This window comes from Pinus tabuliformis, chromosome 8 (genome assembly GCF_031772625.1).
Source record: "Pinus tabuliformis cultivar Carrire ecotype Pingquan chromosome 8, CPIR1, whole genome shotgun sequence".
Lineage (NCBI taxonomy): Eukaryota > Viridiplantae > Streptophyta > Pinopsida > Pinales > Pinaceae > Pinus > Pinus tabuliformis.
The window spans coordinates 159,344,533-159,368,219 of record NC_142294.1 but is presented as its reverse complement, the minus strand read 5'-3'; the positions used below and the strand labels follow the sequence as shown (position 1 = coordinate 159,368,219).

The 23,687-nt window shown below is 38.3% G+C and overlaps 1 protein-coding gene across 2 annotated transcripts in view; it reads left to right on the top strand.

Moving 5' to 3' along the window:
• The window catches only part of LOC149234623 (pyruvate dehydrogenase E1 component subunit beta-1, mitochondrial-like), a 75,230-nt gene extending 59,809 nt beyond the window's left edge, over nt 1–15,421 (top strand). For both annotated transcript variants that reach the window (XM_089371890.1, XM_089371889.1), the window contains 4 exons: nt 13,763–13,801; nt 13,883–14,007; nt 14,109–14,223; nt 14,916–15,421. In XM_089371890.1, coding sequence (XP_089228016.1) covers nt 13,763–13,801; nt 13,883–14,007; nt 14,109–14,223; nt 14,916–14,984 — 348 coding nt within the window. In that variant the 3' untranslated portion in view covers nt 14,985–15,421. The remainder of the gene's footprint in view (nt 1–13,762; nt 13,802–13,882; nt 14,008–14,108; nt 14,224–14,915) is intronic.
• The last annotated feature ends 8,266 nt before the right edge of the window (nt 15,422–23,687 follow it).

Here is a 23,687-nt window from a genome sequence, read left to right as displayed (position 1 = left end):
TCTTTTAGACTCTGACTTCATTGTGATGTCTCGAAGTGTCATCATCTTCTTATTGATAAAAGTGAAAAACTTTCTCTGTGTTTAATATGAAGGAACCCAGTGTTTCTAACCATGGTAAGCTAAGAAGTATCTTAAGCTCTTCTTTATACATAGTTGTAAAAATGAATTGAGATATACATTCATAATTACCATTAGTTGCAAGTCCTTGATTTGATAATGTTTCTTGCGAAAAATATCTTTCCTTTCACCTATATTTGGTTCACGGATTGATAATTGATTTGCTAAATTAATATCAATGTAATTTTCCTTGTTCATGCTGATAAGGATATTGATTTTTTTTCCCTTGGATACTCCTTTTTATTGTAAATAATGCAAGACATGCAACTAAGGCTTCCTACACGAACATTATAGTGAAATTTCCAAGTTGACTCGTTTGAATTTGATTTTATGATTAGTCACAAACCCTAACTTCCACAGGGTAACCCCACCTTGAATTCTTACCACTCGTACTTGAATATTTCTCTTCAGTTTCGTCAACATTTCATGATTTGATGTTTCCTAGAAAAAAGTTATAATGAAATTGTCAAGATGATTCCTTTGGAGCAACAAAGCTCGGGGATTTTATGTTTTGATACCATTTACTATGCGCCACATACACATACTCCAAATATCATAAGAAACCAGAAGTACACACCATGTACAACTGTTTTGATACCATTTACTATGCTCCAAATACACATACTCAAAATATCATAAGAAACCAGAAGCACACACCATGTACACCAATTGAGCATGGAGCACAAATCTAAGATGGATAAGAGAGATTAGTTACACAATAACTCCTTAAAAGAATATGATAAAATCCTCCAAATATCCAATTATATGCATACAACCAAATCACATGTCCTCAATATTGACTACATGATCTCTATATATATCTATTTACACATTACTCATGTGGTCCCTTTATTATTAGACAAATTCTATTATATATACATTTACACATTACATGTACATTTAACCCGATATATGCCCTCCCCAGGTTCAAATCATATACATTAACACCCCTAAATGCCCTCTAAAATTTTCTTTCCTTGATGCCAAATCAGCTCCAATAGAAAGTTGCTATGTCGAGATTTATTTTATTTTATTTTTATTTTTCTTTTTTTCATCTTTCAGTATATCAAAGTCAAGGTCTAAGAAATGAAATGAGGTGAGAAAAGTCTAGAGATAGGGGGTTTTAGATAGGTAGATTTAGAGTTTAGGTAGGTTAGTTTTTGTTTTTTGCTTTTGTTTGTTTGTTTGTTTATAATGTCTTGGGCCTTGTTGGCATACTAATGTGTCTTTCTAGGAGTAAATCGACTAAAATGCTATTTGACTCAATCGTTAACTACTGACATGGTCTCCTCTAATTGGATCATTTTTCTCAAAAAATTGTTAAACTAGCAAAGTGGGTTTGACATAGCCGAGTTTGGTGTCATTGTGCACCACGGTCCAATTCTTACATAGGGTTAAGGTTAGAGAGCATTGTCTTCTATAAGTTAGTAAAGTTTTTGTCCAATCTCATAACAAACTAGATAAATTGTAGGTAAAATGGTCCTTTGGTTCAAAAAGATGATAGCAACTTACATAAATAAAAAGTGGCATCAATAAATTGGTAGCCATTTTGTCTCATCTTCAAGTTACTTTAGAAGATCTCTCTAGGTGAAATCTTAATAGGTTGGTCATTGTGAAGCATATGTATTTGACAGGATGAACATGTAAAGGATGGCATGATGAAATTGCTTGACATTTGAAGTTTTTTAAACTACTCTAGGGTTGTAATGAATGGTACAACATAAGATTGATAAATTCCAAATTTGGTATTGTTAATTTTGAGTTAACATGTTCTTTGCTTAGGTTAGTTACTTCATTAGATCATTAGCCTAGTATCAATTCCATTAATCCATTAGCAATCACATTAATCATCATCATATGACAATAACTAATGAAAGAACATTAAACGTAAGTGCAGAAGATAAGCCAAGACAAGAGGACACAAGAATTTGGCTCAAGCTAGGGAAAACCCTTGATCAAATCTTCTTATTATCAATTTATCAAATGTTCAATAGAGAGAGAGAGATAGAGTACAATGACTTAAAGTCAAAACTGACTTGCTGATTAGAAGATGTCACATCACAACCCTTAGACAAATAGGTGGTCCACTCAAAACTGCAATCCAGGCATGAGTTGGAGACATACTACTGAAGAGGGATTATCTGGTTAGGGTTGCTGAAGACCCTTCTTACTGCATCAAGACTTATTCTCTTAACTGCGGCTTTGATTGATAAGCAAGGAGCAGCGTTCTCCTTTTCTGAACAACAATGTCACTTCATCTATTGCGACTTGATGAGAGGGTAGCTCTTAGGTCTTTTGGCACCCCAGAAATGAGACACAACCTTCTGCAATTGACACAGGTACTTGCGGCCCAAAAATAGAGAGAGAAATGACTACAAAACAATGCCCAGAACAACCATGTTCTCACCTTCTAGCCTGCGGCCTTCTACCTTGAATGTGGTCTACCAAACAGTCATGAAAAACCCAAACGTCTGCCCTATTCCTCCTTCGCTTGGAGTCCCTTCTTCCTATGGCTAGATCAGAGAACCTTTGTGATGAAATTGCTCCTTAGATGACTTTAATATGAGGGTGGAAGCACCCCTATTTATACAATTCGGTAGAGGGTCAAGAGACATGTCTATTTGATCTGTTGAGCCGACATAGAGATAAGGCTGACCTTGATAATATTTGGTGAGAGAATAAATTCAAAAACCCACTTTTACTTATCCAAATTTGACGATCTTTAGATCAATTTTGGTCCTCTCGAAAAGAGGAATTTAATGCTGCATTTATCTTTCCCAAAGGAGTTGTCCAAAGTGGAATTTTGCCCTAGTTGCCAATTTTAATAGGTATCTTCATTAATCATGCATTGTTTTGATGTTGGGGACATGTTAAACTACACTATGTAGAATATGTAAAGAGACAAAGAGATATCATTTTATATCATTATACTTAGAAATGACATAAGTGTGTTATTTATATATATTAAGAAAGTTTTGTTATCCTTATTAGATTTGTTAAACCAATCTCATTAATATAATATTAACTTAAATGCCATTTATTACATATGATTTCTTTTCAAGGAAAACCTTGTGAGGAAACCAAAGAGATGCTTCCTACATTTGTGGATGTCATCCTTAGTAAACTTGTCAATGTAGACTAGCGTGCCTTACCCAAGGCTATTTGAATTGGGGACCTGTTGGAATGGAACTAGCCAAATGATTAACAACATTGGCTACAATTGGTTGAGTTGACCCCTTAATCTAATTTATAATGTATGACTTGCTTCTCACTTTAGTGTATTACATCTTAAATCTTATGTATGTTAGTGCGTATTGTCCTTGGATAAAATAAACATCACATTGGATGCATTCATTGAGGATCCTTTTGGGCCAACTTTGGGTTGGTTCTCATTGACTCCGTGTAGAGACTAACCACCATATACCAAGATCTGATAGGATTTTCCAAGTGTGTCACCTTCAAGAGCCAGAGATAGAGCAACACCTCATTTTAGGTGCCACCCTATACTATGAGTTCAGAGGGCGCTATCACTGTCTCTATAGAGATTCAAGAGGATCCATCTCTACCTTCTTCCATTATCTTGACCAGGGATGCCTAGCCCTCTTCACAAGGAGATATTTAGACACAAATCTAAGAACCTACATACCCTACTCCACTCGGGGTGATTTAGACGATCACATCCTACTTTTGGGTTGATCCAGCTGACTAAAGCAACATGTGACGAGTTGAGTTTCAAGGTATTTCAGATAGTATAACAATGAGACCTTGGATCTCCTCTTAGCCCCTCCCCCCTTTGGGAGTCCAATTGGTATCCTCGAGACTGTTGTGGAGGTGTTGAACAACACATCAGTTCACTCTCACTGAGAGCGTCATAGGCATTAGTTCCAAACAGTAGTCGAGCAAAGGCCCCCCGCCCGCCCCCACACACCACCCCTCCTAATGGACTCCTACCCAGCCCTACCAGAGCAACCAAAGATTTATCTAGAGCTTCTTTCCTTCAGCCTCAAATGCTAGGAGTATCCATTGCTTCTACACTGCCCAGGATTGTGCAGCCAAACACCTTGTTAGACCCACAGTGCTCCGATACTGAGCCAACGCCACTGTCACCCCCCTCGTCGTTGGGACTCGAGCATTCTTGACATCATTGACCTCTAGCCCTAGACTTATTCACTTAGTCTTCTTGATCCGGTTATATGCACGTTTATGAGGTTTTCCTATTGTTGTATCCTTCTTTACTTCATTTTAAAATTTAACCTAGATTTAACTTTGGCATTTTCTAGGAGTTGTGTTTGCATTCCCACATTGTACTCATATTGGATGTATCCTTTAGTCCCATTGACCTATTTTTGTGGCCATTTGTTGGACATTAATAAAATTATCTTATCTGATCTAACACCCAATCTCAATGTTTATTTCATTTTCCATTACTCGAGTCCTAACAATTCTCAACATTTGAGCTTATTCTTATTGAGTGGTTTAGTGAAGATGTCTACTATTTGGTCTTAGGACCTTCAATAAATTAGTTCTCTCCATTTGTTTTGCACTTGTTTTTTGATGTAATGATGGTGAATATCTAGAAGTTTTGTTTTTGAATGATAGATTGGATTCTTTGTCATCTCGATTGTGCTTTGATTATCACAATGTGAAGTTTTTGGTTGCATTTGTTGAAGCTTGAAATTATATAAAATCCTAGGTTACAAGATTGCTTCACATGTTCTCCAATTGTTGCTTTGTATTTTGCTTCTAATGTTGAAAGAGTTGCCGAAGGTTATGTTTTACTTGACCATGAAATAATCGTGTTATTACCGAGAGGAAAATCCTAACTTATAGATTTTCTCATCCATATTACTTGTGTAATATGCATCTTAAAAGCCATTCTTAAGTACAACACCCAACTATGACCTTTGACATACCTAAGCACTCTTTTAGCTAGATTCTAATGTCTCTCCCAGGGACAATTTAAAAACCTTGATAACGTACCAATTATAACGTTTTGTTGGTTGTTGTAAGATACATTAATTTTCCTATTGGTTACAAACAGAACAATTCATTCACCACCTTTATTTTATTATCTTTTGAAAGCTTTAATTTTACCTCCATTGGTGTTTTGCTAGGATTGTGGTCATCCACTTTGTTGTTGAAAAATTACAAAGCATATTTTGCTTGTGAGAAGAATTTTTTGCTGCTGTTGTTGTTGTTGCCAAACGTCAATTCCTAGACAACAATGTAGTAATCTCAAGTCAATGATATCAAATGATTTGCAAATATTTTTTTCTTCTTTATTCAAGTTGTAAGTGTTACTTGTAGTGTTTCAGTCATCAACATATACAACCATAACAATGCTTCCTTCTCCTTTTCTTTGATATGTAAATTAGGATCATAGGTACTTTGTTTTGAAATCACTTGATTTAAGACATTTATCAATCGTTTCATATGAAGCTCAGGGGGCTTTCTTTAATTCATATTAGGCGTTCATTGGCTTACATACCAACTTTTCTTCTCCTTCAACAATGTATCCTTTGCATTGCTCCATGCACAATTCTTGAAAATCCCCATTTAGAAATGCACTTGTGTTAAATTTGGCAACTAGGGCCAAACTCCGCCTTGGACAACTAATATGATGGAGCTGATATTTTCATTGGATTCCTTTTTCTGAGAGGCATAGGATTGATCTAAAGATCATCTCATTATGACATGTACAAATGGAATTATGAATTTATTTCGTTTATGGACAAATTGCCAAGGTCGGCCAACAATCTAATGTAGGCTTAGAAGCCCAAAATACACGTCTATTCATCCTCAATGTTGCATATAAATAGAAGGAGCATCTACTTCATTTGGACACTCATCTCTCACACATCTCTCTCTCATTTGATTGGGTCGTACACATTTCTGGGCAACCTCTCTCTCCACACGTGTGAAGGACAAGACTGCAATTTTCTCTTTTGGGTGTCAACCGAATTGCAGTAGGGTTTGACTAGCGTTGACCGAGTTTAACTTTGTTTTTCTTAGGGAATATTTTGTTTGGGCAGGCCGCATTTCAGGGCACAGAAATCAAGGCATTAAGAGATGTTTGACTAGTGTTGACCGCATGTTTGACTCTGTGTTGACCAAGTTTGATTGGTATTTTCTGGATTGTTTTGGGCTTATTTAGACTATTGTCGGAGGTTGAGTTGATTGAGTTTGATCAAGCTGATTTGGAGGAGAAATTTTGCCACGTTGACCAACGTTGACTTTCTGGTTAGGGCTTCTTGTCACTGCTGTTTGACTGAAAAGATTTGACTTTGATTGGGCAAGTGAATTTTGTATATTGTACTCTCTCTCTCTCTGCTGAACTTTTGAAGAATAATAAGAAGAATTGATCAAAGGGTTTCCCCACATTAGGGTTTGTCCCTGGCATGCGCCACATCTTGTGTCCTCTTGTCTTGGCTTGTTTTCTACTATTTTTATTTATGTTCTATTTGCATCTACTGTCATGTTAATGTGATTGCTAATCTGAAAATTGATATTGGGCTAATAAGAAAAATTGAAGTAAATTGCTCTTAAGCACAGAACATACCTTTGTTATCTAAAATTAACATGGTATCAGAGCTGAGGTGAAGACAAAGCCCAAGCAAGAGTGAAAAGAGCAATCACTGAGAAGAGCCATCATTGAAATTTGTTGAACAAGGACAAGGGTCAATGGCCTCCGCATCTTACTTCAAGCCTAATGACAAGCCCAATGATAAGTTTGATTATTATGTATGGAAGACGTCTCTTGATTTGACTTTGGAAGAGCATGATGTTATGGACTATGTGCAGGAATAGATCTCCGAACCTCCTTCAAATGCATCGGCTGCTGCTAAGACAAATTACAAGAAAGGTGAAGTCAAAGCAAAGAAGATCATCAGGGATTCTATTAACAAGCATTTGGTTGCATACATCTCTGATTTGAACATATCCAAGGAGATGTATGACAATTTGGTTGGCATGTTCAAGGTTAGCAATGCAAACCAAGTCCTCTTTCTCAAAAACAAGTTGAAGGACATAAAGAAGGGAAGAGGTGAAGATGTCCAATCCTACTTCATGAGGATTACCAAGATAAAAAATGATCTTCTTTCAATTTGAGAAGTTATTGCTGCGAGGGAGCTCACTCTCATTGCCCTTGGAGGACTTCCTCGTGAATGGAATGTGTTCAACACTACTATCCTCAACAACGACAAGATTCCAAGTTTTGAAGAATTGCTGACTAGATGTTCTCAAGAAGAGACAAGGATGATAGAAATGGACATGCCTTCAAATAAGAATGATAGGGCAACACCATATAATCACTCCTTAAGGAAGGAGAACAATCCACAAGCCGTATGCTTGTTCATACAATAATCCTTGACATCTCTCAATGGCGAGTCTCTAGCCTCTATATAGGCCTCATACATAAAATACCATGGGTCATTACCATGGTTCCCTCAATACCATCAATCTAAGACAATGGGCTTATTACATTATTGCTAACTACTTGTGGTCTCTTACATGATACGGGTTAACCACTTTATTTATTACTATGGCCCATCCCATTATTACATTATTCCCTTGGGTACCTCCCTCTGTACCCCATAGTATCCCCCCTAGGTATACTACAGTCTTGCATGATGCATGCATTGAGCTCTAGGAGATCCCGGGGGCTTGGGGTACTTCTTGGAGCAACAAGCGACCATAGGGCGACTCACCCTCCCTTAATGGTGTGCTGTGTACAGGGTGAATGGCTCAGCCTTCCCCTGTGATACCCTGTGGCGACTTAGGGACAAGATGAGTGGTTCTCTTGTCGAGGCATCTTACCCATACAGTCTGGGACTCATGGGAAGTACCTCTCATCTGGCCAATGAGCAGGGAAATGGGGTTAGGGACCATAGTAGTAATATCGATGGACGCATTGTTGTATCTACCGTACTCCCTATGCTAGGATGACCTCCATTGATCTGGGATCAGTATGAGTAGTTTGAGACACACTCTTGTGATATTGATTTGGGATCAATGAAATTGACTTTGGGTCAGTAAGAGTGGTATGCCACACTCTCTTCATATGGCACTGACTTCGGGTCAGTAGAGAATGGTATGAGACATTCTCGATCAATCCTTCTTCTTCATGGTTCAGTAGAGCAGAGTTTAGCAGAGCAGAGCAGTGAAGGGCACTGATGGCAGAGATAGTACAGTCTGGCAGATGGATCAGTGGATGGAGTTCTTCCTAGTTGAGAGGGAGTGTTAAAATTGGCAACTAGGGCCAAACTCCACGTGAGTCATCTTATATATGGCAGTTGATATTTTTCTTGGATCCCTCTCATCGAGAGGTGTAGGATTGATCTAAAGATCATCCGATTCCGATAAGTATTCATGGAGTTATGAATTTATTTGTGTTATAAGACAATTCGTCAAGGTCGGCCAGCAACCAAATAACCCACACATGTGCTCAACATTTTAGTATAAAAGGAGGTGACTTGATAGTCATTTCTACACACTTCACTCTTGATTTCTCTCCACTTGTTTTGGGTTTTAGTGGAAGAGAAATCTAGGAGGATGAAGCCCTAGGAGCAGTCAAAAGGAGAAGGCCCTACGCTGCCCTAATGGAAGTCAAATCACAGCTATGGTAGATACGCTAACCTAGAAGAGACCTTACCTTTAACGCAGTCATTTTAACGCAGCTATGGAGGAAACCTCAACAAGATATACGCTGCCCTAGCCGCAGGCTATGATGCCCTAGACGCAGGCCTACGATGCCCTAGACGCAGGCCAGTTCTTGCTGGAAGAAGGACCGAGGAATTCTGCTATAGGAGGCCGAGTTCTAGGGCCAAGAGGGCTAGCTACTAGACCGAGTAAAGAAGGAACAAAACGCTGGTTGTCTGGGCACTTTTGGAGGGACCGAAAGCCTAAACAGGAGGGCTGTAAGTGGTGTAATGGACAACGAGTAGGGAGGATTTGTTTGGGAAGAAAATCCACAGTCCTGGAAGCTTAGACGGCCAAGTTTTAGGGCTGTAATAGTGGTTACAGTCAGCCCTAACCAGAGGGCCGAGATTACAGAGGAAGGTACAGAATTCAAGGACAAGGAGGACAACAGATTGTTGATAAGCAAGGTATGGCTGTTCTATTGTTTTGATGCTTGTTGGGTTGCTGTAGGTTACAATGGGACAGCAACAACAACTTGCAGCAAACACATGGCAGCAATAGCATGGTGCTACAATTGGGACAGCAGCATGGTACAACAATGTTCAATGGGACAGCAGCATGTTGGGACAGCAACAATGATGGGACAGCGCAATGACATGCTAACAAATAGGACAGCAATGACATTGTGCAGCAGTGGCACAATGGGACAGCAGCAACAACAAGGTGCAGCAAGTACATGGTGGCAAGCATGGTGCTGCAAACACATTGGGACAGCTAGGCTATGATGCTTGGTGGAGCATGGTACATGGGACAGCAAGCAATCATTGTGCAACAATGAGATGCAGCATGATGGGTACGGCAACACTGGTGGGTGCAGCAAGATGATAAGGTACAACAAGATGTTGCAGTACAGGAAGGTGCAGCATAAGGCGCAGCAGTATGATGATGAGGTCCAGCATAGTGATGATGGGTGCAGCATGGTGCAGCACAATGAGGTGCAGCACTATGATGGGTGATGAAGTCACCTGAGAGAATCAGTTGAAGCAACATGTCTTCAACTGAGTTCAACTACATCATGTATCATCTTCTTAGAGATGATCTATGCTCTTATTTAGATAAGTCAAAGTGTTTGACTTCGGTTGTAAATGTACTATCTCTCTCTTTCTCTCTGCTGAACTATTGAAGAACATATAAGAAGAATTGATCAAGGGTTTCCCCACATTGGGGTTTGTCCCTGGCTAGCGCCACATCTTGTGTCCTCTTGTCTTGGCTTGTCTTCTGCGATCTATGTTTTTGTTCTATCTGCAATTTACTTTAATGCGATGTGATTGCTAATCTGGAAATGATATTGAGCTAATTGTGAAAATTGAAATAAATTGCTCTAAGCATAGAACATACCTAAAATTAACAAATCCAAGTGGCAGCCTATCTGTGACTGTGAAATGGCGCAGAGTGTAAATGACGGGCGAATAAAACTGCAGCGAATTAACCTAAAAACTTTCCGAGTCAATTTGGGATAATTGCTGAAGTCATAGAAGTCACATCTAATCACCAAGTTGGGAGTTAAACCCGTGTTGACCACGAGTCAAACTTGGTCAACGTGAGTTTGACTTGCGCAGAGCCAACTCTGCCGTTTGGTGGCTGAGCCGACTTTGAGTCGCGATTAATCTCTAGACTTGCCGATTCCTGTTTCACTGAGTTTTAGCCCTCCAAATATTTACGAAATGATAAATATATATGTGAATTCCTAGTCTGCTTCATAAAAAGAAAATTTGAATTTGAAATGCATGAATTTTTCCTCCAAAATGTAAAGTCGACTCCTCCATTTGTCAAGTCGGAACCAGTGAAGGGACACACTTGTTCGGGCTTTTGAAATGGCTATATATAAGCCATTCGTCATCCTCAACAGAGCATGAATTCAGATCACTTCTAAAGCAGAATTTGGATCATCACAAGGATGAGTCTGAGGTCGAATCTGAGGCTAGAAGAGGATGAAATCTAAGGTATAAAGAAAGTCGAATCTGAGGCCTAATCTAGTGCTGGAAAGAAGGGCGAAATTTCTGAGGCTCAAGCTGACTGAATTTCTGAGACTATTCTTATGGTGGTTGACCAGGTTTGACCTGGATTTGATTCTGATTATTTTGTTTCTTATTTGACTGGTAAGAACAGATGTATTCCTTGTTGAATGGATAAATCTCTATAAGAAAAACTTTCTGATTTTTTCCCCTGGTTTGGGGGTTTCACAGGATAAATTGTGTCTCCTTTTTATGTTTGGCTGTCTCTTCATGATTCTACTGTCATAATTGTCTTACTGTTGAAGATTTTCTGTGTAATTACTTAATAATGAATTTGATGCAATATAATCTAATGACCAAATTATTGGAAGTAATTACCAGTCTAGGAAGCCTGAAAATATCAACACAGTGAAGGTTTGTAGTTGATAATTTGTTGAGGGTTTGAAAACAGAGAGCAGTTTAAGAGAAAAGTTTATAGTTTGCAGAGGTTTTACCGAGGATATACTTTATATGACTTCAGAAAATGTGGATTACCGTAACTTTATTTATCTTTGAGAGTGATTACTGTGTGCTTTCTTAAATTGCCAATTTTTGTGATTGAATTGATTAAGAACCACCATTTTGCATGCTATGCTGCTGGTCAATAAACATGGGTATAGTTTGCAGAGGTTTTACCGAGGATATACTTTATATGACTTCAGAAAATGTGGATTACCGTAACTTTATTTATCTTTGAGAGTGATTACTGTGTGCTTTCTTAAATTGCCAATTTTTGTGATTGAATTGATTAAGAACCACCATTTTGCATGCTATGCCGCTGGTCAATAGACATGGGTGGCAGTGTTTGGTATATTATGTCATCACAACGCCAGAGATACTAATGTATGGATGCCACTTGGATATGTTTGCAGTTGCCGATTTGAGTGGGAGTCTTTGTCTCATGGTGAAATACCACCACAGTTATGCATGCATGTCTTCGCAGCTCGGGGGTTGCATTGTCTATGGTCTATTATAGTGGTTGATTTCTTACTTTCGCAGGATACTAAATATGCCTTCAACCAATCTTATGAAGTCTTTTATGCTGCCTGCTTTATTTATCTTTTTGATTGGGTACCCATCATCTTGCGCACAATCACCTTTTTTGGTACTTAGAATGGGGGGCTTGAACTCGCATCAAGTAATTCATCCTTTCTAATAAATGATAAATAACTCAATTTCAGTGATGTCTGTTTCTCCAATTGTGTCAAACTTTCACTTAACACAATTCTTTGTAAATGACCAAAATGCCATGCACAATGGCATGATTCTGATATCATGTTAAACTCAACTATGGAGAATATGTAAAGAGACAAAAGAGATGTAAAGAAATATCATATTGTATCGTTGTGCTTAGATATGACATAGAAGGGTGTTATTTATATGTCAAAAAAGTTGCGTTACTCTTTAGGAACTGCCCACCTAATCTCATTAATATAACATCGACTTAAATGTCATTTATTATGCATGACTTTTTTCTCACTTTATTACATTACATAATTTCTCTTAGATACTTCTCATTTATTTTCCTTATATAAAGTAAACACTACAATGTCTCACAACTTGGGGGAGGTGATTGGGATGTAAGATCTATATATATAACTGTTATATAAATTGGTAGGTCTTTGTTGTTTAATCCATATGAGGACAACGTTAGACAATTTCCAGCAGTGATCTTTTATTGTCAGCCTATTCAAATGAGCTACCTATCGGTTGTCACAGTTGACATTGAATCTCAAAGAGAAGGAAGAGATTTTCCATACCCTCTGTAGTAACCTCTGAGCATTGCCATGGAGAGTGGTTATGGTTGGATCATTTCCACAGTGATTAATCTCGTGAGAAGCAAAAATTCAAGTAGAGAGTTATTTTTACTTTAGAGTCCCTGATGTTTCTAACCCCAAGTATCTTTAATATCAATTGTTTAGCTACGAACTCAGGCTGCATGATGATTCCATCGTCAAGTTTATGCATAGTAGCCAAGATGCCAAAACGGCCTGTGGTCCTCTAGTTTTTGACTACTGCGTTAATGTCAAAAATGTTTTCCAAATCATTGGCCTATAATGACTCAAGTTATAGGAGTAATAAGAGTGTCAAATAGAAGGCCTTTTGCTGGGATATTCTAGAAGCTACAGGTTGAACACTCTTTCCAAGGAAGTGATATTTCTGCCTTGGTGAGATGTTTGATGAGAATCTCATACACAGGAAGACAAGGAGATTGCTAACTTGGAGATGTATGTTTCTTGCTTGGATAAGTTTGTTACTGTGGTCCAGAGAGTCTATCCTCAGTCCTGTGATGAGAACTTGGATTAGAGGCTATTGTTATCTTGGGCCCTTTTGGTGTGTTTTTTAATTTTCCTTTTTCACTTTTGTTGGTTTGTGGGATGACAGTGGACACTGAGGTGGTGAAAAATTCCAAATTGAGGGCAGATCATGATAGTTGGTGAAAGTTGGGTGGACTTACATGGAAAAGTGTTTTGGACAGCTTATGTAGCAGTAGCATGCAGATGAAATCAATCGAATGTTATATACAGAGTGCATTTAAATATATTGTATTAACACTTGTGCTTTAACTCTCAAAAACAATTAATTTTTGAGACACTAAAGAGTTAACGATGCCAATCTGATTCCTTGAACATTTTTTCCACACATGCACTTTCAGTCTTACAGCATATGAAAGAAAAATAAGCAACAAATATGACAGTTATAACAATTAAATTAATAATTCAATTTCGTAAACACAGGATATGAGCAACAGCAGAAATAATTGCAGGGACTCAGGCAAACAAAATATAGAGATAATAACTGCACTTTTATTGGCTTTGAATGTTCTGTGTGCTGGTAGCAGTAATAAATTTTCTGATTTTTCAGAAGTACTTGTTAGTTCATGAATAAACTATGTCCCAAGAGTGTTGACTTTTTTTTTTTTTTTTTTTCTGTTAAACCATTGCATATGCCAGGCTGCACAAGAGCTTGAAAAGGAAGGGATCAGTGCTGAGGTGAGTCCCAAGATTATTTTGGGTATTGTTTATTTGGAATTTACTAGATAAATTATTCTTATTTGGCATGTGTTTCTGCAGGTAATAAATCTTCGTTCAATTCGACCATTGGACAGAGCTACAATTAATGCATCCGTTAGGAAGACAAGTCGACTTGTGACAGTGGAAGAAGGCTTTCCACAACATGGAATTGGTGCAGAGATCTGGTCAGTTCTTTAGCTATCCTCACATTCCTATTTCTCAAATAAATTTAACTTGCATGGAAATTATAAGTTCTCTTGTGATCCTAACTTGGTGTATTTGACAGCGCTTCTGTGGTTGAGGAAAGTTTTGAATATTTGGATGCTCCTGTGGAAAGAATCACCGGTGCAGATGTTCCTATGCCATATGCTGCAAATTTGGAGCGCTTAGCTGTTCCACAGGTTTCCCCTAAAATGCTTTATGGCTTTCCTTGTTTCAGTTTTGTTGGATACCTTTTTTCAAAATTTCTTGTAATTGTATTTGATGTCATCTTGCCTAGTGGTGTAGGCTTGCAATTTAGTTTCTCTTACTCAAATTCGTTATAGTATAGTTCATAATTACAGATAGTTTGCAGCAAAGAAATATAATTTGGGTTGGGTTCATGTGATGCATCATAAAATCACTTCAATATAAAATATATTGAGAAAAGATGAAAGAATATCACATTTTTTGGGTGTGATGTCTTGTAGAGCCTATATTATCCAGAGTTCTTGATGTTAGCTAAATCTCTTGGAAAGAAGTTTAGAAGCTTTAATGTCGTTGAATATCTGGATGTCTTTATAAAATGTATCTGCAAAGTCTGGGCTGGAAATTTCTGTAATTTAGATTGAAATATTAATATTTTGATAATATGATCATTAATTTTCCAGTATTTAAGTATCCAGATTTGTCAAAGTCTGTTAGATTTGTCTTGGAACTTGGAAAGAAGTTTATAAGCTTTAACGTTAATTGACTTACTGAATATCCAAATATATTAATAATATCTATCTGCAAAGTATGAACAGAAAACATTTCTTCTTTATGATTGAAATATTCTTAATAATAACATGCTTGCATCTTTTTAAGTATTTAATTTGCTTTCAACTTGTTTCAGGTCGAAGATATCATCCGTGCCTCAAAAAGAGCTTGTTATAGAGCAGTTCCAATGAGTGCAGTTGCGTAGTGTAAATGTTGATTTCTTTGATCATCGTCATGCAAGTTTGTATACTGGTGAACAAAGTCTCTATATATGGGAATCTGCCTAAGGCACATGGCAAGCTCATTTTTAACTTTTGTTTATGTTAAGATTGTCGGCACTGTCTATTTTAGTGCCCGCGAAGGTCACATGGAGAGAGGGCTTGTTTTTTCTGGAGTTGGAAAAAGTATGTTCATTCTACATGTTTTCCATCAGTCCAGTGATTAGAATCGATCCTTGTTTGGTTCAGCTTCAATATATGCACTATTATTGTATGCCTGGTTCTTGAGAAATTGGTGCCAGCTCATTCTTCTGAGTTCAAAAAATAATGATCGAATACCAGTGGTTGTTCGTAATGTTAGCCGTTCAGAAAAAAATGACATTTCATTTGGATATATAGCACATTTTAAAGCAATTTCTGCACATGCATTCAGATATAATCTAGATAAGTACATCAATGTTCTGGGCACTTTGCTGGATATAATTTTATGTTTAAGATGAAGCTCCCATTCACATTCTCATTATATGTGCTGCAGTTTGTTTCATTATATATTCAGTGACATTCTTTTTGCAATCCAGCATCTGATCGAATTCCACCATATTCTTTAATTCAAGACTACAATGTGGGGACATGGCTAGTGTTAGGGTTTCAAGATGAGTCCATGGTAACTGAGTGTAATGGTGGTGTTTAAAAATATCTTTAAATAGTGAGGCACATCTTTTGAAGAAGATTACAAAGAACGTGATGCATTCTGTGTGCGATATGTGTAGTGTGCATATCATAAGGGTAGAACCTCACCAATAAATAGATTTAGGGTTTACCCCTAGGACTCCAAAGGGTGGGATCATAATAAGTACTAAAATGGTTAAACATAAATGAAGCTATCCGAAAGGTCCAAGGAACTGATCATGTGGTTTTAAATTAAATATTCTCACATCTATGTTCAACTTGAACACAACTTGAAAGATGTATGAAGGTGGCATTCACAAGCTAGGGCATGCATCACAAACTTGCTGTAGCTACATTAGAACTGCATTGTCATATCCATACAAAATAAGGTTGCAAACTACACACGTCTTCCTTTTTATTCCCCTTGATAATCTGGTTCTGACACATTGTTAGTGTTTCAGTTGAGTGGAACATGGGGTTCAGAAACACCTTTGAACAATGAAGCACATCTTTGTAAGATGATCCCAATGAGCACAAGCATTATGTGTATGCAATGTGTGTACCCTAGATGTCATGTGACACTAGAGTCCCACCAATAAATGGGGCTAGTTTTATCCCTAAGATCCCAAAAGGTGGGACCGCAATAATCAATAAAGTGGTTAACCATAAAATGAAGCTGTCCCAACGGTTTATCAAATCCTTTCCGAGTTGGGTTTACGGTAAATATTCTCACAGCTAGAAAAGGTAGAACTGAAGGCTGCTGATTGGGCTTTCAATAGTATATTTTATGCCAAGTTAAATAGGCTTAACCTTTTGGTGTTGTTTGAAGAGATTCATGCTATTTGATTTTATTACGGAATTACTAAACAATGTGCGCTGGTTTTGAAGTTCATTTAAAAGTTACATTTGAAACCATGTACATTTCGGATGCCCGCAAATAAAAGAATACAGTTTCCTTCGATTGATCCATGTATCTTTCGATTATGCTGGAAAGCTTGAAGTCATAGGAAGCGGTGTAAGACATGACCAATTTGTAGCAATGAAAGTATCCATTATTATTATAAATTCGCTTTTCGATGTCTGCAGAAAACCACATACTGGCCATATGACCACTTGATAGGCACTACGAGATGTAAACTTTGAAATATGTTGTTTGTCGATGTTATCTATGTTGTTATGCTGTGTGAAATCAAAGGGTTTGTTGTTAGGGACATACTGCCATAAACTTGGTCATTAATCAGTTTGTTTGATTGGTATAACTCGGCGTGGGTATGATTTGAAATATTAAAAACTCGATCACTTAGATAAAATATTAGTAAAAGCAAATCATTTTATAACCTCTCTCTGTAAGCTATTCTCAACTCAGATTTAACTGGGACATTTTAATTTCCATTTTGAAAGAAGGTTATTATTTGACGAGTGGCACCGGAAAGTTCAAGTGTTTCGGGGAAAACATGTAGAACAACTAAGTGCTCCAAATCTTTATCATAGGGCATTGGAATGTCTACACCAGCAAATTGTTCCACTGGTGCATCCTAATATTTAAAACCACTCAATCACACAGTGCTGTTAAATCTAAGTTACCGGAAACTCCTGAAGAATTTCCCAAAAACGAGGATCCCCGTTTCCGATACATAAACGCATACGATTCTTGTCCGAAACACTGTAAAAACGTTTTTGTGCTGTTTCAAAAAATCGGAAACTTTAGATTTGGAATTGGATACGTTTCCAAGGGATTTAAATTTTTTTGGATCTGCTTCCGGTAAAACGGATCCACGAAAATTGTGATCAGAATCCACCCTTAAAATGTTAAAAAGCTTGAAAATTTGCATAGCCGTAAATACATAATAAAAATGAAGAAATCAGATTTGCAAATAAACTCACTATAAACAGAGTCTCATAAAATCTTTTCTAAATCTTTAGAAACAACAACACTCCATATATTTATCAAAAATTCTTACTAAGAAAAAGATAGATGTTCAAAAATGCAAATAAAAGAGTTTGATGAATGTCTTCGTAAAGAGATTTATTTGAGCGATTAATTTTCATTTTGGTTAAGGTTTTGTTAATTGTCATTGATTTTGCTTTTGATTTTATAAATCCCTCCTATATAACAAATCTTCCTTTAGCCAATCTTGTGCCTGCATATAGTCACAAGACCAAGCTGACATTGAGAAGATTGAAATGTTCAGATAGGTCTTGATGGAATATCCCAATGATCCCATGGGCCTTTTAATTGTCATGCAAGGAAGATAGATATCATCTGCCATGCATGACACATTCTTTGAAGGAGTTGGACCCGAAAGCACAAACGTTGTTGCATTTCTGATTACATTATTAATGATGATGATAATATGTTGAATGTTATAATAATCACTAATGATGATGACAATTTTTATGCTGAATTGATGATGATGATTTGTTTATGTTGAATTCATGATGATGACTATGCATTTTTAGATATAGATTCTAGATTCTAGATTCTAAAAGATGAATGGTAATATATATATATATATATATATATATATATATATATATATATATATATATGCATGCCGTTTCCTTGCCGTATCGTATCCTCATATTTTGAAAATTTGTCGTATCTGTTTCAAACCCCGTATCCGTTTCAGTGCAACTTAGTGTTAAATACATCAAGGGTGAATCATGACAGAAGGATCTTTATTTCCCTCTAGATCTGTAAAAATAAGTGAAAAATATGTTAGTTTATGTAGTCAGATAGGTATTATAGTTCCAGATGGTGTCCATGAGGCTAAGGAACACAGTGGATTAATTTGATTAATTTTCTCCAATACCCAGGAAAAGTTTCCAAGGAAAGTTGCCTTGATTTGAATTAATTACCAGTTTATTATTTTTCCTAAGTATAACATAGGGAAATGGTTTAATTAATCAGGGTTCATTGAGGTAAATCGATTTTTCTATAGTGACTTCTAGAAAAATCATTTTTATAAGTCAAGATGATTTTAGCAATTGATTGGAGTTAGATCGTGGCCGTTGATTGCTCAACGAGAGATTATAAGAGGAGATGGATGGACATATGGAGAGCACATTCGAGACACATATTTGTAGTGAGAGCAAGGGCACAGTGATAGCGTGGAGGACACCAAGCAACGAGGAATCAACGAAGATTGAGTAGAAGATTTTTGAAGAAATTTCTTCAATTTCTTCGATTTTCGGAGGTCTAGAGGGAGAAAAATTCCTAGTTCAATTTCTCTGCAAGAGGCTGAGATTTTTCTAGCGTGCAAGGGTTTCTGGAGGCAGAGTTTGTATTCGCACGTGTTGGAGAAAGTGGCAAGCACAATTTCTTGTACGGAAGGCTAAGACGTTAGGCCAAATTTTGTTACTTGAGGAGGCCAAGTTTACTGGAGGCTGTGGGGTCGAATTTCCTTTAGCCAGGGCCATACATGTGAGGCCATACACACTTGCAAAGGGAGGCCGAATTATCTTAGGAGGGTCGAGTTATCTTGCAGAGGGAGGCCAAGTTCCTTCTAGGTATTTTTATATGTTGGTAGCTGGAGAAAATGAATCACTGGAGTTTTGCCAGTTTACAACAAACCACTGTAAAATATCAATCACAGAGTTTGCTGAATAAGAATAATAATTCGCTGCACTCGTTTTCCCTTTAGGGTTTTTTCCATGGACATTTGTCCAAAAATATTGGTGTTCATTATTTTATGTGTGCAATAATTTCTTAGTTCCTTTGATTTGATTTATGTGAAGTTGCAATAATGTTTTATTCAATATTTGCCACATCTAAATTGCAGAGGATAAATAATGTTTTCAGATAGGTGAATAATAACCAGTGACTGCTATAGTATTAAATTTTTCACATGGTATCAAAGCAAATCTGAGTGTAGAAGGCGGCTTTGTGTAGACACAGGAAGAGAAAAGCTGAGGGTTTAAAACCCAATTCACACTCTTCAGTTTATTTGGGTTTTGCTATATTTCCGAGGGTTTGTAAAATGGCATCAATGGGTTTGAGAGATCATGACAGATTGGATGGTGTTAAGGTTAGGTATGTTCTATGCTAGAGCAATTTATTTCAATTTTCACAGCTATCTTAATATCTTTTCCAGATTAGCAATCACATTAGCATTAAAATAAACTGCAGATAGAACATAAATATAAATCGCAGAAGACAAGCCAAGACAAGAGGACACAAGATGTGGCACTAGCCAGGGATAGACCTCAATGTGGGGAAACCCTTGATCAATTCTTCTTATATGTTCTTCAGTAGTTCAACGAAGAGAGAGAGATAGTACATTTACAACAGAAGTCAATACTTTGACTTATCTAGATAAGATCATAGATCATCTCTACATGAGATCAGTTGAAGAAACGCTGCTTCAACTGATTCTCTAAGGTGACTCAACCTATCATTGTGCTGCATCTCGTTATCATGTTGCACCTCACGGCGCTGCACCATGCTACACCCATCATCACCATGCTAGACCTCATGCTGCCCCTGTCCCAGTGTTTTAGCACTGCTATACATAGTGCCACTTCTGCACAATGCATACTGCTGTCCCAATATACTAGCTGCACTGTACTTGATGTTGTCCATGCTTTAACACGCTACTGCTGTCCATGATTCTTCATGCGCCCATGTACTATGCTGTCGTTCGATAATATGTCCAGCAACACTGAGTTATAGAGTCTACACCAACATGCCCAAATAGTCTACAATTAGGCCATGCTGTCACCTACAACAATGTGGTATTATGACAACAGTTAAAGTGACTGCAACTAGGTCTCTTTGGGCAGTGAATAAGAGTCTTTACAAGACTGATGATGGACCTCTTAACAACGGATTGGGGCTGCCTTCAAACTGTATATAGAGCTTATAATCCACTGCTGATCATCGCTCCCTTTGCTGTGGATTATGGCTGCACTTTACAACCATCAAACTGACTCACCACATACAAGATACATTCCAAGATGTGCGCACTAGCTCACTGTTCTAGGGTAATTAGGCCGCTGCAATTCTGGACTAGTTAGGGAAACCAACCATAGTCCTTAACAACCCACAAGCTAACCCATAATTGCTTCCTCTTGCTGCGGCTGTCCTCAAATAGGATGTTGCCCTCCACTGCTCCTTGAGGGCAGTTCCAAGCCCAACGTATGGAATTGTCACCCTAAAATAGTTGTTGCACCCTCCAGCGAACCCTCCTTGCCTCGGCCTCCAAGGACAATCACTCTGTCCTCTAAACGGACCCTTGAAATAGCCCTCAATTGATCACGCTGTCCATACTTCTCCTTGCTGTGGCTAGGGCTTGCTTTAGCTGCAGTTAAGGGCTTCTTCTACCTTTTCTCTTGTGGCAAATGTGGCCTTTCCTTGCTATGAAATTATGGCCTCCTTTTTGACAGCGAATAGGGCCTCTTAACAATAGATATATTACCTTAGATTAGGTCTCTCTAGATTGCGTTTTAGGCATCCTTTAGACAACGGATTAGGGCTCTTTTTGGCTGCGAATTGGAGCTCCCTTTGACTGCGGCTAGTGCTGCCTTCTTTGACTGCGGCTAGGGCTGGATCTAAACTCTAGGATTGCGGCTAGATCTCCCTGTTCATCTGCGACGAGGGCATCATAAGACTTAGGCCAGTGTATACTCTTAGGATCTCTCCTCCCACAAAAACCCAGAGATAAGTGGAGAGGAAGAGATCATAAGAAGAGTGTGTGCAAATGACTTGCAAGCCACCTCTTTTTATACTAAAACGTTAAGCACAAGTGGGGTTTCTTTGGTTGTTGGCCGACCTTGACAAATTGTCCCATATCACAAATAAATTTGTATCTTTATGAATACTTATCAGAATTGAATAATCTTTAGATCAATCCTACACCTCTCGATGAGAGGGATCCAAGAAAATATCAGTTGCCATTAATAAGATGACCCACATGGAGTTTGGTCTTAGTTGCCAATTTTAACACTCCTTCTCAACTAGGGAGAACTCCATTTGTTGATCCATATGTCCGACTGTACTATCTCTGCCATCAATGTCCTGCACTGCTCTGCTCGGCTCTGTTGAGCCTTGCTCTGCTAAACCATGAAAAAGAAGAATTGATCGAGAATGTCTTGTACCATTCTATACTGACCCGAAGTCAGTGTCATTGATCCCAGATCAATATCACAAGAGAGTGTTTCAAACCACTCATATTGATTTGATCCCAAATCAATGGAGGTCATCCTAGCATAGGGAGTACGGTAGATACAACGATGCATCCATTGATAGTACTACTAATGGTCCCTACCCCATTTCCCTACTCATTGATCATATGAGAGGTACTTCCCATGAGTCCCAGACTGCATGGGCAGGATGCCTCGACATGAGAACTAATCATCTTGTCCACTGGAGAATGAATTATCCTGTCCCACAGTCGCCACGAGAGAACTAATCATCCCGGCCCACAAGAGAACTAATCATCCTGTACATAGTGCACCACCAGGGGAGGGTGAGTTGCCCTGTGGTCGTATGTAGTTCCAAGAAGTACCCTGCGCCCCCCTAGAGCTCCTAGAGCTCAATGTGTGCATCATACATGATCCTCATAAGAGGGTCTTTGAACGACACCAAGTCGTTCTCGGAAAGTCAAGAATTTGACCTTTCCCAGGGGCTTCGTAAAAAATGTTGGCGACTTGCACATCAGTCTCAATGCAATGGGGCCTCCTCGCTCATCGACTTACCATATCCTAGATAAGGTAGTATTTGATGTCTATCTGCTGGAGCAATGATTGAATACAGGATCCCTCAACAATCGAATCCCCCTCGGTTGTCACAGAGAATCACAATGGTATTCATCATGTGTACAAATAGCTCACTAAAGACCTTCCACGACTAGGCAGCTTCACACGAGATCATACTCGTGGCTATGTATTCGGTCTCGGCGATGCTTATAGCAACCGAATTTCGCTTCCTGCTCATCCATGATATCGAAGCAGAATCCAAAGAGAACCAGTGCTTAGAAGTGCTCTTGATCCTCCACATTGCCTGCCCAGTCAACATTCGAATAATCATGCAGCTTCACATTTCTGGTAGTGTATCTCAATTCATGAGAGATTGTGCCCTGAAGATATCTCAGAAGATTCTTGGCACCAATCTAGTGAGGCTCAACCATATATGAGCTCATCATGCTAACTGCAAAACATATGTCCGGACGGAAGTTCACCAAGAACATCAATGCGAATGAGTTTATGAAACTCAGAAGCATTTTCCAAATCTGGTTCGGCATCATCACCATATAACTTCTGAAAGTTAAGATCCTCGAGGTAGTCACGGGCTTGCAGTTTATCATTCCAAATCTGGAATCCAACTCCCTCTTACTTCTGCAAATGAGAGGGTCTGCACCTATCAGAAAAGAGGTCATCCTCAGAAGGTGTCAGTATGAGAGGTCTATCATCCATGACCTTCAAGCAAAGGTTTGGATCGACTTCACTCCTAGTGAATCTCAACTTCATTAGACAGTGATCAATCCTCTCATACTATGCCAAGGGTGTTTTGTTTCAAGCCATAGAGGGCTTTCTTCCACCAGCGTACATGAGATTCCCGATCATGAATCTCAAACCCCTCTGGTTGTGCCAAACCTGTGGACCTGCTATATGAGGGGAATGGTCCTCTTGTAAGATTTTCCTTTGGTACATCTCAGACATGTACCTTCATGCTCCTTTTGAATTCAGGCATCCCTGTCACCATCTGACTCACATCATGTAGCGCCCCATAATAACTAGACCTTCGGTGTTATAGATTGGATGTGACAACTGACATGGTCCCCAATGGACCATCCTACAACTTGATACAAACGCCAACCCTGAACTCAAAAAGCATTTTTGAAAATTCTATTTTCAAATACGTACCTTTCCATCAATGAATACCACCATGAAACCTTTGACTTCCATTGCCGAAATGGACACTTGGTTTTTCTTGCGATTAGGCACATAAAAGAGATTCCATAAATGAATCGAGTTACCCTCATTCAATTGAGGGGTAACATTTCCTACACCCTATCCGGGAT